This window comes from Lethenteron reissneri, chromosome 18 (genome assembly GCF_015708825.2).
Source record: "Lethenteron reissneri isolate LAM-NWPU_2019-01 chromosome 18, ASM1570882v1, whole genome shotgun sequence".
Taxonomy (NCBI): Eukaryota; Metazoa; Chordata; class Hyperoartia; order Petromyzontiformes; family Petromyzontidae; genus Lethenteron; species Lethenteron reissneri.
In genome coordinates, this window is record NC_083796.1 from 8,794,318 (window position 1) to 8,811,411 (window position 17,094).

At 42.5% G+C, this 17,094-nt stretch overlaps 1 protein-coding gene across 1 annotated transcript in view; it reads right to left on the bottom strand.

Annotated features, from left to right (window-relative positions):
- Positions 1-15,222, bottom strand: part of LOC133343833 (DNA mismatch repair protein Msh3-like) — a 70,383-nt gene extending 55,161 nt beyond the window's left edge. Inside the window, 9 exon segments of the mRNA XM_061553734.1 lie at positions 4,285-4,431; positions 5,695-5,814; positions 6,396-6,512; positions 8,069-8,131; positions 8,133-8,255; positions 8,257-8,289; positions 8,291-8,490; positions 12,648-12,780; positions 14,977-15,222. Coding sequence (XP_061409718.1) covers positions 4,285-4,431; positions 5,695-5,814; positions 6,396-6,512; positions 8,069-8,131; positions 8,133-8,255; positions 8,257-8,289; positions 8,291-8,490; positions 12,648-12,780; positions 14,977-15,126 — 1,086 coding nt within the window. The 5' untranslated portion in view covers positions 15,127-15,222.
- Between the last annotated feature and the right edge of the window lie 1,872 nt (positions 15,223-17,094).

A 17,094-nucleotide genomic window follows, 5' to 3' on the forward strand; every position in this document is an offset into this window, starting at 1 on the left:
TCCCATTCATTTATACGTGAAAGCGCTCATGACCTGTGACAGTCAAGAGCCAGTGGTATTGTATTATGATTGTTATTGGGATCAAACATCGAAATGGAATTTTTGGCACTTTTTGTACACGATGTTTAGATTTGTGTACAATGAATTTTAGGTATATCTTGTAATTTTATTGTTTGTTGCGGTTGAACCCAAATCAAGAGCCGAATGGCTCACAGGGTAAGTCCTAATAAATGAAACTGAAAAGTGCACATTGCGATGGCAGGTGCGAGTTAACCCATGGTTAAAGTCAACATGGTATCCCACAAAGTACTTACTACTCATATTATAAAACTCAAAGGGATAAGTTAAAGGGCTGATTCATCCTCCAGCTGAGAATGGTACATCAAAACCGTTGTAAAGAAGAGATTGTCACAATTGGTGCATAAGAGTCTTGCCAGTCAAGTAGTATAGCCCGGTTTGATAACCACAGCATCACTCAGAAAGATAATTGTATTAACAGGTGATTAACCATGACTTTTATACTAAAATAAATGTCTCAAAACGATAAACAAATAAAAATGTGATTCAATGCCCTTTCAAGATGACAGGTGAACATTTTATGAACGAATATATATTTGAACAATGTGGTAAATCTAGTGGCTGCAATGTATTACAAATACCATACAAGAAAAATAATCCATTCTCACACACACTTCTATGTATGTACTGTAAGCACTAATAATTGCGTTGAATAAATGAATAGGAATATCTCTCCATGTTACCACTCTTGAAAACTAATGTCAGCTATGTAAAGAGGCATTAAAATATTAAATCTGCTTTACGGTTATTTTTTTGTGCCTTATAAATGTCTCCTTTTCAGGTTCAGTATTCTGAATGGCCTCATACTGTGAATCAATTATTTCCGTGATTTTGATGACTGCTAAAAATATTAAAAACAATATATTCTACCAATCAATATTCATCATCAGGCTGTGAGCTCCAAAGATGTACTGTTGTTATGCCACCAGAGGAGAGATTAGAAGCATGCACTACCTTAATTAACAGCCCTTTTGTGTTCAGTAGACTTATCCGACTTCAAAAATGAGATGGGGGTGCATTGTAATGAGGGTGACCATGGTGTCTCGTGATTAACCCAAGCTGTATTTGGAACGAATTACTTATGAAACATAATTTACATAGCACTGCTTATATGCTGCACCTACACATGATAAAACAAAAATGTAAAGAAGACATTCAAGTCTATGGTTTGAAAATGCACTCAGCACAACAAATAAAGCAGCAACGTGCTAGAAGAAATGGTGCTTCTTGTGAAATGCATGCATGCATAGTTAATGTGAATAAATTTTGCAATCTAGATGTTATCATCACAATTACATCAATGCCAAAATCCGTGTTTTAAGCCTGCAAGTAAAATGCAAAGCTTTAACAGTGCACCTCCGATTAGCACTGTTGGTTACGTAGAGTGTGAACAAAGTTGAACATATAGACACAAGGTGCTCTTCCCCCTCCAACCCAGCTTAAATATACGCTGCCAAGCATGGTGGTGTTCATTCAGACGCTGTCTTTCCGACAGACCTGTTCTTCACCTGAGGACGGCTGCTTGCGTTGTGGCCGAAACGTCGTGAGAATGATTTTATTATGTTTTATTTTTATTATTTTATTATTTCCCTTCTACGTGACTTTACCGAAAGAACCAAGAAGTTATATACACAATTGTGTTTCCCTCGCATTCTACCCATGCTTGATCTGCATATGGTTAAGCTAATTAGCCATACTGTTCTTTCCAACCTATCTGGTTCTTGCGATGGTAACCTTTCATGTTTTTTGGGACACTAAATATTACTGATGTCACTTCAATGTGAAAGGCTTTTATATAAAATTATAAACTATATTGTCTCGTCAATGTATGTGTTAACAAGACCACACAATATGAAATAATGCACCTCAGAGGTATAATTAAAATAAGTAATAACTGTAAGGTATTTTGGGATATAGTCAGCATTGTGTGAATGAGGCGCGCTTAAGTTTGGTGCAGTATTGAATAAAAACCTCCATTCACTCCTTACATGCTAGCAAGAGGGCAGGTGTAGTAAATAAATTGTGATATTTGTACACGATAATAAATTAAGCTCATAATCCGAAACTCATTAGCGGCACCCATTCATCGTCCTGTTCTAGCAAATATAAAGCCACAGCCACTCCTTCCCCTAGGGACTCACCTCATAATAGAATGTACAGCAATGGCAGTTCGGCCAGCCACCTACACACACTATACCCATATTTGACAATCACTGAAGCATGCTGGCCTCGTGTGCGACAATTTGAAACTGGAACAATGTGAGCTGTTAAGTCTCAATCCTGTTTCCTGCTATTTCCCCGAGTAGACAAATGGAATGTCGTAATGGCATATGCTAAAAAAAAGGCTGTCCTATTTTGCGAATCTCTAGGTTGCCCAAGCCCCAAGCATTCACGCTCTAATTCAAGCATTCTAGATTGGAAGGCGGGGTTTTGGGCAAGTTTGTTTTACTGCGGAATTGATGAAACCTGCAGGTTAAATAAGGTGGAGGGTATACCATGGGACCCCCGAAGAAAATAACACGGCATTGACACGCTCCAAACGAGAAAAGCAACCGGCTGTGTGTGCATGAAACCTTCAGTTGAATTCATCTGCGGATGTAATTGAACACTGTCACTGGGCTTATATAGGAGGCAATGATCATGTGGTGGTTACAACTTAATAATTTTATTGACAATGGATATTTTGGAGTAAACGTTATTTTGATAAAAGATGAAGGTATTCTTGATTGTCTTCATAAATTGGTGGCTGTGCCCCTGCATCTTAAACAATTGTATTAATTGTTCTAGAATTTCTTTATAAAGGGTATATGGGATAGTGTTGTACGATGGCAACCAACTTTACAGTACAGTACATTTGTATGGTACATGATCTGGAAAGTGGCATCGAATTCATTGGCAGGTAACAACTGAATGCCCCCCCCCCCCACTCATCCTCAATGAATTGTCACGATTCTTGGTCACAATTGTATTCAGGGACTGCTTTTATTTAGTTTCATTCGTACTCAGGTTTACAATGCGTCTTGTTTATTCTGTTTGTTGAGAATAAAAGTTTCATATATTCTTGTTTTCTCTATTGGTTCTTTCGGTAAAGTCACGTAGAAGGGAAGTAATAAAATAATAAAAATAAAACATAATAAATTATTACATAATAAATTATGTTTTATTTTTATTATTTTATTACTTCCCTTTTTACATAATAAATTATGTTTTATTTTTATTATTTTATTACTTCCCTTCTACGTGACTTTACCGAAAGAACCAAGAAGATGAATCCCTGCCGTTACGAAAGCTTTAAATCGAAAAATATTATTGTTTGTTCGGTCTTGTTAAATGTAACATTACCATATAGTTTGGATACATCATACATTAATTTTAACAGGTGATTCGATGCACATATTGAGCACTATACTATGTTCATACGCTGTAGATTCTTAATCCATGTATAAACTGCAATGTCAATCCTGTCTCACAAAGGGCGGTAATCTCCCAGACATCTTTAAGAAAAGCCTTTCATACTTAAGTAAAATATTTTCACCTTTAATGGTAGAGAACAAAAATTGGCTTTCTCCATACAAAACCCTTGACATCACTGCACAACAGTACATCCAGGGATGTTTACAGCTTCTATACTTCTGGCCTATGGTTTATACAGACGTACCGATTGATTGCAATCCCCAACCTCCAAAAATGAGAGTCAATGTATGCCCATTCCCTTTTAAAGAGGTTTTGCTGCCACCACCTGGTAGTGAAATAGAAGTGTCTTACAATCAACTACCAATGTATGACCCACTTTGTACCTCCAAATCAATAGCCAGTTCATACTCATCTAACATTAACCATTGAAGCATCAACATGTGCTTCACCGACGAGTATGCATTTCTGGCGAAAATGTCCATTACTGGCAAAAACATTAATTATTGGCTAACTTTGTACATTAACGGCAATATTGAAGGGAAGAGACTGAAAGGGAGGTCAAGTGTAGCTCAACAACATATCGAAGTAGTTTTTGTTCACAAGGCTGATATGAAGTGTGGCATGTAACACGAGATAAGGGGCAGAAAACAGCTTGGGGAGTTCAAAAACTGTCAATCCCAGGTCTGGGGATAACACACGATGACATGATGATGATGATGAGAGTGCTTATAAGAGCGCATGCAACAAAAACAATTGTGCCTGGCAAGCCAATGCCATTGCTGCAAAACTCACCACCAGGCCGAAGGTGACATTCTGACCACCCTGGCGGGGACTGGAGCTGCTTGGCACTTCACTCAGACACAGCAGGTAGCTGCTGGGTGAAGCAGTTTGATCCTCATCTTCTTCCGGCTCCTCTCCAAGCCGATCCAATGGGTCAACATGTGCACAGCCGTTAAGTGTCCCGTCGACAGGTCATTTGGATTCACGGTAGGCGGAAAAGGTTTATAGAACTGCAGAGTATGTGAATCTGCCACACACACTCTTGTTGTATAAATCAGTAACCTACAAATCAGCAACCTACATGCAGATTAAATTAATATATAATAGTTGCATTGATATGGAGCTGCAGTATAATATTATAGGGTCAAAGTTACATTTTTTTTTCCCATGAAGGCATCCTCAGGACTTTTTGACCACCCTTTTATATCAGTTTCCAAAAACGATGGTTCACAAGCAACACCACGGGTGCAACTTTTCATGTTTTCCAATCTTCTACATTCAAATGAATAGATGTGCAAGAATCGTGTGAAGGATGTCCTGGAATAACTTGTTTACCTATAAAAGATCACTGTTCAGAAAGTATGGTTTTGTTAAGTGCCGGTGAATTAAATTATTCAGTTAAATTACATGACCAATTGAGAGGAGATGATACAAGAATCAAACACAGATTGTTAGGCTATCCATTAAACCAATGTTTTCTAAAAAAAAGTGGGTTATCAAGTATTTTCCAGGACACCCCTCATTTATACACACTGCACACACCTGATGATTCGTAAACAATTCCCATATGACATACAGCGCCAACTTAAATTAGCCCAGAGATCGTGTGTGTATGTAATGGCTTCATTTGTATGTGAACAAAGACGTAAATAGGAATGGATGCACTGTGGCAGGGCATGAAGACTGGACTTGGGGAAATCCTGCTCCAATGTAAAATGTGTATAATTGTGAGATCTATAGCTACAGTTAACCCATGTTAGAGAGCTTCAAACATTTTCAGCAGTTGGTTATTGATGGTAAATTTGTGCTGCGTCTCAAGGGATCTTGTTAACATCTGTGAGCAAATGGGACATCTAGTGGAACATCTGCTTCTCTGTGACAGAATTAATTTATGTTAGATACCACATGTAAAATATATTTTTCCTAATTGTACAGCAATTAAAAAAAAGTATTCTGTAGTAGTACTATCCGTCTGAAGGATATATACAGTAACATTTCAGCTTTAAAATATATACAATATATTTTGTAAATGACTGACATTCAATGTAAGGCTAGGACAGTGGCCTATGACAAGATAATTTTTGGTGTGTTTAATGCTTAATGTTAAATTAAATTGTATAATAAATATACCGTTATCTGGCCACATAATAAATAATACACAAATTTATAACCAAGGTGCTTGACCCGCACATTCACAAGGATATCCTCTCCGATAAGTGTGGACTTGGTATAGAGGGCTGTTAGCTTGCGGCTGAAGAGAGCACTTTTATTCTCGCCAGCAGCTTTGAGGGCAGTCGTTTCTGTCTGTTTCACCACACCGACCTGCAAACATAATAACGTACAAGTATAACTTACGTACAACAGTAGAATTATCATAAAATTGTAGAATTATCCCGAAAAAAATACACGTGTCTCTTCATATGAAACAATCCTCACCACTTAATCAAACTCAAGCCAAATTGCCCCCAAGCTTTAATGAGCACTTAATCATAAACTAGATAATTGCACACTTAAGGAAATTAACATATCAGAAAAACCCTATTTGCCAAAGTTCCGTACCTTGGATAACCATGGTGATGCAGTTTAAAGTAGATACTTGCATAATAATATTTAATTGTAATATGCCTTGAGCATCGCGCTCTTAAAATGTGCGAACAAATTATTGATAAAACTGTGCAGCATGTAATATGAGAAAAAGGCAGCAGTAGTCTAGAAAAGAACATGGTGCAATGGGAATGATTAGAGTAAAACCATCAACAAGATGTGAAGATAACCTCAAGTAAAATATGGAAAGGAATGTAGGAGGAGGAGTGGTACAAAACCAGAGAAAATGGAAGCTCATCGTTGGTGTTGTAAGGTCTGAAAAGAGACGTGCTAGAATGAAGATACTAAAGTTACGCGACCTTGTAGCCTTTGGCCACAAGGCGTCGGACGTGGATGAAGAGACGATGTGTCGGGATGCTGGCCGTCATGAAGTTGTGGTCTTGGTGGCAGGTGATGTTCAGTTCTTTTGCTGCAATCTGAAATTAATTGATTAAACCAATAATTTGTTCATCAATAAAAAAAATGCCCTGTTGCCAGGATGGTAACAGTTGCACATTGAGCATTACCGTTTCTCCATTTACCATTTTACTGGACTTTCACAAATATTGACGTAATCATATCCTTACACAGATATGAAAGAGTAAACTGATTTATAGCGCTCTTATATTCCTGTGTAAAGAGCGATATATCTAACACAGATAATAATTGTCTAAAGTAGCTAATAATAGTCATATGTTAAGATAATGTTAAACCACAATTGATATTAATCGAACTCATAATCAGCAGCCACTGTTAATACACTGCTGGATAAAAGGCTCTCCCCATTGTGCAGTCATCCCCATGGTCCTGTGATGCCACAATCTTTCTCAGTAACTGGACATCAGAGGTCGCAAACGGGTTTTGATTCCTTACCCGTACCCGGCCGCACCAGGGTCACAAACGGGTACCCGTACCCGGCCGTACCCGTATCGGGTACCTGATTGCGACCTCTGGGATGAAGCCATGTTGAAGGTGCGGGTGGGTTGATTCTAGGAACTTGAATTGTGAGAAGAGACAAGACGTTGGGAAATGAGTGACAGTTCCTCACCAGTGACTCACGGTCTACCCATATCCGGCCGCACCAGGGTCGAAAACGGGTACCCGTACCCGGCCGGGTACAGGTAGCCGGGTATCGGGTAGGGTACGGGTATTGGGTACCCGGTTGCGACCTCTGCTGGACATTTACTGACCATCCTATTGGGTATTTCTCTTTGGATAACCTTCTGTCACGAATCTAGTCGAATGGCTAGCATCCCATCTTAGCACTGTGTCCTGCCCAAGTCCACTTTTCTGAACAGTAAATTTATCCAATTTGCATTTATTTGAAACATGCTACTCTCTGGCAAGCAAACATATCTCTAAACTTTCGTGCACTTTTTCAGCTTTTGTTACATTTTATTTTCTAGTGCCCATGTCATAAAGGATAATATACGATTAATATTTTCTTCTTCAGCCACTTTGGTATGTAGCTTTCCATGATCAGATTTCAAAAGCACTTAATTCTGCTCTAGGTTCACCATTTCATATAATCATTCATCAGCCATCAATCATTGATGTATGTATACATATTCTGCTGAATATTATAGTTCTATCTCCGTATCAATTATTTTATTTAGTACAATCAATTTGAACATGATCTTGCTTTTCTCAAATTTACATTCACCCACGACAACTGCATGCCATAAATAAAAGTTAAATATCACTATCAGAATTTCTACAATTAACAGTTAAAATATAAAAGCATTATTTTTTTAAAGGTTAAAGGTGCTGCCCTGCAATTACCCTCTCATGCCACTGCTGGGAGAAGGGGTTTCACGAGAGGTTCTCGAGAAACATCTTTTAAAGGGTATTTTGGCCTACTCTTTCATGCCTGCAACCTCTGTATTGCAAGTCCAGTGGCAGCATCCACCCAAACGTTTAATGAATTGCATGTTACATGACCTTTCTAATGATACAATTAAGTCACCCTTAAAATCTTTAATATCATCCTGACCTCTGCATCTTCCCCGAAGAAACGGTGCTTGTAGCCACACTCCACCAACAGCAAAGCACCACCTGTGTTGTTCCTTAATATCCAGGTATTGTTGCTCCAAGGGCGTGTATATGGTTTTTGTTCGCTTATTTAGTGTGGAGTCGGCCACCTTCGGTCTCTCCGAGTGTCCACTGTTCGACAAAAACCTTCCTCAGGAATGCCGATGTGCTACGTGACTTCTCAGTCCGCAGTTGCATTGTGGTTAATGTCAGACGTGGTGCAGCTCCTTCTTGTATCCAAGGCTTCCCGACTCTTGTGGGAGCCAGCTTTTCTGTTTGATGCTCGTGTCGTAACCTCTTCCAAAGCCTCTGAAGAGAAGCCCCGAAGCCTCTCTGCTGTGGAAGGGGCCAAGTTTTTCTCCGCTGGAGTATCACACGTCTCCTCTGTAAATGCCAAAAGCTTTAATGAAAACACATCAGTTTCATTTGGTTGCTTTATACTTAATAGAAGTATTACTTTAGCAACCAATAACGCTTAATGTTCCATTTTCCAACAATTTTAAAACATAGCCTCATGAATTGCTTGGCTTATTTATATTCAAAACTCCAATGTATTTAGTCCAGAGACATGTATTCAATTTAATTGAGAACCATTCCTAATATTTCCCCACAACAAAGGCACAATATCATGGGCTATTTTACAACCTCACATTTATAAATGGGTGTGCTTAGTTCAGAATATCATGGAATTAACTTGAAATTCTGATACTTGTAGGGAATGCTTCTGCCCTCCACAGTTCCATATCCATCCTTGGAGCCGGACCCTTTTTCAGTAGCAACACATCTCCAATTACACTGGTCAACACACTTTTTCTGGAATAAGGTATTCCAACGGGTGTAAGGTAATTTTGGGGTGCTGATTCCAAGTCTGGCATCAGTTTTTGTCTATCACATCAGGTTTTTGAGATATTAAATATTGCATTTTTAATAAAAACTGCAAATTTATGCTCATATAAGAAAAGCTAAACAGACATCCATACAAGAATAAGATAATACAATAATAATGAAACAAATATTTAATGAGCCGTAGCACAAAGTTGTGAGAGTGACTGCATATCAATGTGAGTGAATGCATATTACCATGTAAGAATTGAATTGTGAAAATAAGAAAAATATATACAAAAAGGTCATTCACAATAGTGATGTTACATCTGCATAAACGACCTCTTCTTTGACAATCTCCGATGTACAGCTTGTGGAATGTCTCTCATCAAGGACCAGCAGTAATCTGTCATCATGTTTGAGTCCCATCGGTCTTGGTAACGTTCTTCCATAACTTTAATGTCTTTGTAGGGGTGTTACGGAGGGGCTGTTATACAATGGGATCAGATGGGAAAGAAACACAGTGGGCGTGGCTATGTCGGTGCACGGGAAGGTGCTCCCAGCGACGTCCGCATCGGGCAGCCTGGGGGGCTGACTCAGAGCTGGGATCCCCCGGGGCCCCACCCCTCAGCGGGGGTTTTGGTATAAAAGGGGATGAGCCGGAGGGCTCAGAAAGAGATGTTGAAGCTAACCAGTGAAGACTGAAGATCGTCGTAGATAGAGCCCTGGACTCCCCTGGATCGCCGCCCTTATCAGGGCCGAACAGGATCGAGCCAGCGGCGTGGTCCCGAGAGCCAGAGCCGGTGCTCTTGTAAGAGCTGGTCTGGGACTCCGGGTACCGTGAGCCCGACTTACCAGTGTCGGGTTAGCTAGCCTCCCCTAGCCCGTTAGTGGAGGACCCAGAGGTAGGCTAGGCGTAGCTAGAGAGTGTATCCCCAGTTAGACGGGTGAGGGGGCCGATACCCCCTCCAGTGTTGTATGTTAGTGTTGTGCTGTACCGACACGGAATAAATACGTGTGCCTCCAACCCCGGCATCCAAGTCTCCTGGAACACTATTACATCTTGATGAAAGCGTTCACCTTGCTCTTCGTTCACGTGACCCATGTTCTCTGGAAACTGGGCCAAGTGACTATCTAAGTAGTGAACCTTGATGCTCATTCTACATCCAAGTGCTTGGAAACTCAAGAGCAGCTTCTCCACAATCTCTCGATAGTTGTCCGCTTTCCTGTTCCGAAGGAAATTCCGCACCACATCAGAGAATGCATTCCAAGCTCTAGCATTTGCCGCAGCCATTGTTGTAACAATGTATGGATCCATGATGAGTGTTCTTATTTGAGGGCCATGAAATATTCCTGCCTTTTTCTTCTCGGCACTGAGACTTGAAAAGGTTGAACATATACAGCTGAAGCAGTCTCCAGTGTGATCAAGAGCTTTGACGAATTGCTTCATTAACCCAAGTTGTATGTACAGTGGGGGAAATACAATTTTATTCCTATCAACCAGAGGCTCATTCTTGATGTTCTTGTCACCAGGTGTCAAACTGATTCTTGGTGGCCAGTTCTTTTTAACCCAGTGTTCTAATGTAGCCCTACTGTCCCAGTAGCACAGGAAACAAGGGTATTTGGTGTGACCTCCTTGCTGACCCAGCAGAAAATTCACCATTTTCAAATCAACACAAATTAGCCATCCATTAACATGGTATTCCAATCTATCCAGAACAATCTTGATGTTGGCATACTCTTCATTCATTTTTACAGTGTCAAATTGGGATTGAACCGTATATATTTCTGTTGTGAAGTAACACATTTCAAACTCCTTTTACTACGGTCAATAAAAAGTCTCAATTCACTTGAATCATATGCAGGCAGTCCCATATTGAGAAGAAGCCCTTCAACATCATTACAATAACAAGTTGACCATCTGAATGGAAGTACTTTCGCAGTGCTGCTTCTCTGTTACGATAATTAAAAGGAGACACTTGTGCCAGGTCTGAGTAGTCCTTTCTCTTGCAGCCTGGAAGCCAACAATTCAGCAGACTGCTTTGGCAAAGACAAATCTCTTACAAGATCATTCAATTCAGGCTGACTAAACAGAGAAATTTTATCACAATCTGCATCAGATGGCGTATATTCGATCTGAGCATCATCATCATCTGTAGAAGCAGGTAAACTGAGGGATTCAACATCAATCTCTGGCAGCTCAGTAAATACAGGCACAGGTATTTCCTCACAGTGCTCAACTGGTCGTCTGGCAGATGGGATATCTGGGTATTGTAAGTGTTGTTTGTTTTTCTTATTGAAACCTTTCACATTGACAAGGCAGAAGTAGCAGTTATCCAAATGGTTTGTAGGTTCTCTCCAAACCATTGGCACGCCAAACTTCAGCTTAGCATTCTTTCCTTTAAACCATGATCGCAAAGTTTCAACACAGGTTTTACACACTTTGTGAGGAGCCCAATTTTTGTCTTGGTCTCCAAGTCGTACTTTAAAGTAGGCAAGATAAACCTTCTTGACAAAGGTATTGATGTTGCGCCTTTGATCCTGAGAAGTGAAGCTGCCACAGATGTAGCAGAAGATATCTGGGTCATTACTGCATTTCTTTCTTTCGGATGTTGTAGCCATTGTTAGATCACGCCCTGCAGAAGAAAAATATTAAATAAATGTGGATATATACGTAAAATATTATAAACACACTATCCTAAAAATACAGCACCATATTTTAACACTAAAGCAGTCACTGACTCGCAACAACTTGCAATCATGTGACAGAGTTAATTTCGGGTAAAATCAATGAAAATGGGGTATGCCGATAGCATAAAAATGAGATGTGATAGAGCAAATCTGAGATCAGATTTGGAATCAGCACCCTGAAATTAGTCTAAAACAGCTGCAAAAGTCCAGGCCAGATTTTTTTTTTTTGTTGACCAGTGTTATATAACGAAATTCAATGGGAAAACAGTTCGAAATACGGAATTTTGATTTCAGGATAGCTTTTCAGGAACATATCTGTTCAATATATCGAGGGATGCCTGTACTCTCGGGTTGAGTGCTGCTTCCCAGTTTGGCTCATCGCACACACGGAACGTCGCTGTCCAGCTGAATTCGGCGATGACAATTGTAGCTAGCAATCATGACTAAAATCAAGTCCACAGCCTAGGTTACCGGTACTCTGCCATATCGAACCTGCACACCCCCACCATGAATTATAAACTATCAAGATACACACCTGCCCATTCAAACAGACCTCAACTATCTCCCGATAATGCACCCTGAAATTGTAAAAGCCATTCTTGAATACTGTAGAAGACTACGCCGGACACTGGGCAGCATCGCAGACTGATGGGACAAACACTTGGGGAAACGTAAACATCACCTACAATTATAGGGTCCCACCATCCAACCATAAGGAAGCATACTTTCCCAGCAAGCAGTGGGCTACTTAAATCATATCTAAACTTGCTACGGCAGGTGTCAGCAGCTTTATCCACAAATGGAAAGAATCACCAAAATGTGACTGCCCACAACCGTGGAAGACATCAGAAACTCATGTCCACTGTGAGCGTTTCCACATTCTATGACAGGATGGTTTAACTAAGGCTATTATAGAAGAACAAAAAAGGAGTATAGGATGGCCAAGGATTTGGATGTTGAAGGAGCTGAAAGTGTAATTTGTGGAAAACAGAGCCGGACAGTTGTTATAGCCAAAACAGTGAACTTACCGTGATCATCACTGGAAGATGCAAACGCTTCAGAGTCCTCCAATGCTTGACAGGTTCGTTTTGGCTTTTTGGTCGGTGGCACAATCTCTTTTACACCATTTTTCTCTGTTTTCGTTTTTCTCTTTGCTGTAACCTGCACATATATATATAAATTAGACTTTCTCCAAGGCTATTTGTGATATTTTTATGCTTGTTATAAACTGAAAAAAATCACTTAATGTTAAAATTATAAAATTGAGGCAGGTGTTAAATACTAATCCCAGTCAGAAAAAAAACATTTATGCAACAAAGCAACGTTATTATAATACAAAATCGTAATAAAAACATCTGATAGCTATGGACCAAAGTTTTTGTACTCCATTCAAAAAGCAACTACAGGATTAAAATGGTTAAATGAAACCTGCAATTAAATGACAATGAATTTGTGCAACAATACATTTGATTTGACAACTCAATTAAAATGTATAGGATTTAAATAGCTAGTGGAAAGGTAGACAAAGCTAAGCAGACCCCTTACAAACACGGTATTTTCTGTAAACAATCAAGCGTGCAATGTTGACAATTCCCCCTTTCTAAAAAAATAAGAATTGTAAAAAAAACTATCATTAAGTAAATGTGTGAAGGTACATCTACAAATAAGCACTGTTCAACCCCAGAGGTTGAACTTCTGGGACATGACTACATTCAACACAGATGGCATAGGTGATACGTGTGGGGATATAGGCGGCTCAGTGGGTAATTAGCACGTCAATTGAGGTTTCTGTCACGCGTGATTAACCCGGTTCTCAAGTGCGGCAAGTTGATGACATCAGCCTGGTTACTATAACTGCACACACAAAGCCACCATATCAATGCAACTGCTTGCTCACTTAGTTTGCTCATTCCATAAAATCACGTAGAAGAGGAAGTAATAAAATAATAAAATAAAACATAATAAAATATATTATTATAGTATATTATTTTATTACATTAATACATTATTTTATTATATTATTTTATTATATTATTTTATTATGTTTTATTTTTATTATTTTATTACTTCCCTTCTCCGTGACTTTACCGAAAGAACCAAGAAGATGAATCCCTGCAGTCACGAAAGCTTTAAATCGAAAAATTGCTCATTCCAATTTTGATGACTACAAAATAACCGGTTATGCTGATATCCTGGTAAACATGCATCGTCAATCCCATTTTGTTCGAAAAAGTTACACGGCAACAACGTGCCAAAGTTGCACGCTTAATGGGACACGCCGTCCAAAGGACTTGGAAGGTGCGACATTAGTAAGCCACTGGAGCTATGCACTTTAAAAATCCAGATAGGAAACTCATTTAGAAATGCTTTTTGTGTATAGTTTATTGTCCTTCCCCGCAACCTCCGATCAGCACGGTTGGCCACTACCTTCCGAAAGGAGTTCAACATAAATTTCGATTTAAAGCTTTCGTGACTGCAGGGATTCATATTCTTGGTTATTTCGGTAAAGTCACGTAGAAGGGGAATAATAAAATAATAAAAATAAAACATTCTTAAATTTCGATTTAAAGCTTTCGTGACTGCAGGGATTCATATTCTTGGTTATTTCGGTAAAGTCACGTAGAAGGGAAATAATAAAATAATAAAAATAAAACAATAAAATTCTCACGACGTTTCGATTGCAACACAAGCAATCATTATCAGGTGTGAAAACCACAGCAAGAAAACTTTTTTCAAATTTTCTTGCTGTGAGAATTTGATAGTTAAATTTTATTCTTTTATTATTTCCCTTCTACGTGACTTTACCGAAAGAACCAAGAACTAGTTCAACAAACACATTATCATCGATTATGCGCTCCTGCTACCTACCGCCAGTAACGTCAACATGTTTGCAATGTTATGATGCAAGGGAGGATGTGCAATTAAAACATTGTAATTATATTTATTTTTAAATAACCAGTCCGAACTTTTGTGTCATTTAAAGACAAATTTACGGTCCGAGACACGCAATTTGCGCGTGCATCCGTATATATTTTAAAGCCTTCTGCGTTACATCTTCATTTACATCTTAAAACATCACTCCTAAAACTAAACTCTTTGGTTCTTTCGGTAAAGTCACGTCGGTATAAAACATAAAAATAAAACATTGCCACGAGTCGAAATCCACAGACCGGATAAGCGCCAACCGACCCAGCTCGGCTACCGATTGGTCAATGGCAGCGCGCCGTTGGAGCGCGTGCATTTCCATTGGCTCAAACAAACTCGCAGCGACCAATCGCGCGACGCGGGCGCGGAGGCTCCGGCCAATGCGTGGTGGGAAATGTGAACGCTTTAAAAAAACGAATGTGTCGTGCGCACCTCCATCACCACCGCCGTCTCCGCTTGGCGCTGCGAAGCACTCGCTCCGCTGGCGGCCCTCGTGAAGTAGTGGCTGATCCCCTGCTGCTGCTGCTGCTTGGCCCGCGGCGTGGCAGACGCCTTGGCTATTTTGCTTCTGTTGCGCGGCATTTGCGTTTTGTAATTAGGCCTCTCCGTGGCAGGTGAAGACGTCCACAGCGTTCAGCTACGGGAGCCGAGAGGCGCGAGGCCTCATCTTCGATGCTCCGCCCACTCACCATGATGCCCCGCCCACTCATCACGATGCCCCGCCCACTCATCATGATGCCCCGCCCACTCATCACGATGCCCCGCCCACTCATCATGATGCCCCGCCCACTCATCAGGATGCCCCGCCCACTCATCATGATGCCCCGCCCACTCATCATGATACCCCGCCCACTCATCACGACGCCCCGCCCACTCGTCATGATGCCCCGCCCACTCATCATGATGCCCCGCCCACTCGTCATGATGCCCCGCCCACTCATCATGATGCCCCGCCCACTCGTCATGATGCCCCGCCCACTCATCACGATGCCCCGCCCACTCATCACGATGCCCCGCCCACTCATGATGCCCCGCCCACTCATCATGATGCCCCGCCCACTCATCATGATGCCCCGCCCACTCGTCATGATGCCCCGCCCACTCGTCATGATGCCCCGCCCACTCGTCATGATGCCCCGCCCACTCACCATGATGCCCCGCCCACTCATCACGATGCCCCGCCCACTCACCACGATGCCCCGCCCACTCATCAGGATGCCCCGCCCACTCATCACGATGCCCCGCCCACTCATCACGATGCCCCGCCCACTCATCATGATGCCCCGCCCACTCATCATGATGCCCCGCCCACTCATCAGGATGCCACGCCCACTCATCATGATGCCCCGCCCACTCACCATGATGCCCCGCCCACTCATCATGATGCCCCGCCCACTCATCATGATGCCCCGCCCACTCATCATGATGCTCCGCCCACGCATCATGATGCCCCGCCCACTCATCAGGATGCCCCGCCCACTCATCACGATGCCCCGCCCACTCGTCGTGATGCCCCGCCCACTCATCATGATGCCCCGCCCACTCACCATGATGCCCCGCCCACTCATCATGATGCCCCGCCCACTCATCATGATGCCCCGCCCACTCATCATGATGCCCCGCCCACTCATCAGGATGCCCCGCCCACTCATCACGATGCCCCGCCCACTCGTCGTGATGCCCCGCCCACTCATCACGATGCCCCGCCCACTCATCATGATGCCCCGCCCACTCATCAGGATGCCCCGCCCACTCATCATGATGCCCCGCCCACTCGTCATGATGCCCCGCCCACTCATCATGATGCCCCGCTCACTCGTCATGATGCCCCGCCCACTCATCGTGATGCCCCGCCCACTCATCATGATGCCCCGCCCACTCGTCATGATGCCCCGCCCACTCATCATGATGCCCCGCCCACTCATCATGATGCCCCGCCCACTCGTCACGATGCCCCGCCCACTCATCATGATGCCCCGCCCACTCATCACGATGCCCCGCCCACTCATCATGATGCCCCGCCCACTCATCAGGATGCCCCGCCCACTCATCACGATGCCCCGCCCACTCGTCATGATGCCCCGCCCACTCATCAGGATGCCCCGCCCACTCATCATGATGCCCCGCCCACTCATCATGATGCCCCGCCCCCGCCCACTCATCATGATGCCCCGCCCACTCATCATGATGCCCCGCCCACTCGTCATGATGCCCCGCCCACTCATCATGATGCCCCGCCCACTCGTCATGATGCCCCGCCCACTCATCGTGATGCCCCGCCCACTCATCATGATGCCCCGCCCACTCGTCATGATGCCCCGCCCACTCGTCATGATGCTCCGCCCACTCGTCGTGATGCCCCGCCCACTCATCATGATGCCCCGCCCACTAATCACGATGCCCCGCCCACTCGTCATGATGCCCCGCCCACTCATCATGATGCCCCGCCCACTAATCACGATGCCCCGCCCACTCGTCATGCTGCTCCGCCCACTCATCATGATGCCCCGCCCACTCATCATGATGCCCCGCCCACTCGTCATGATGCCC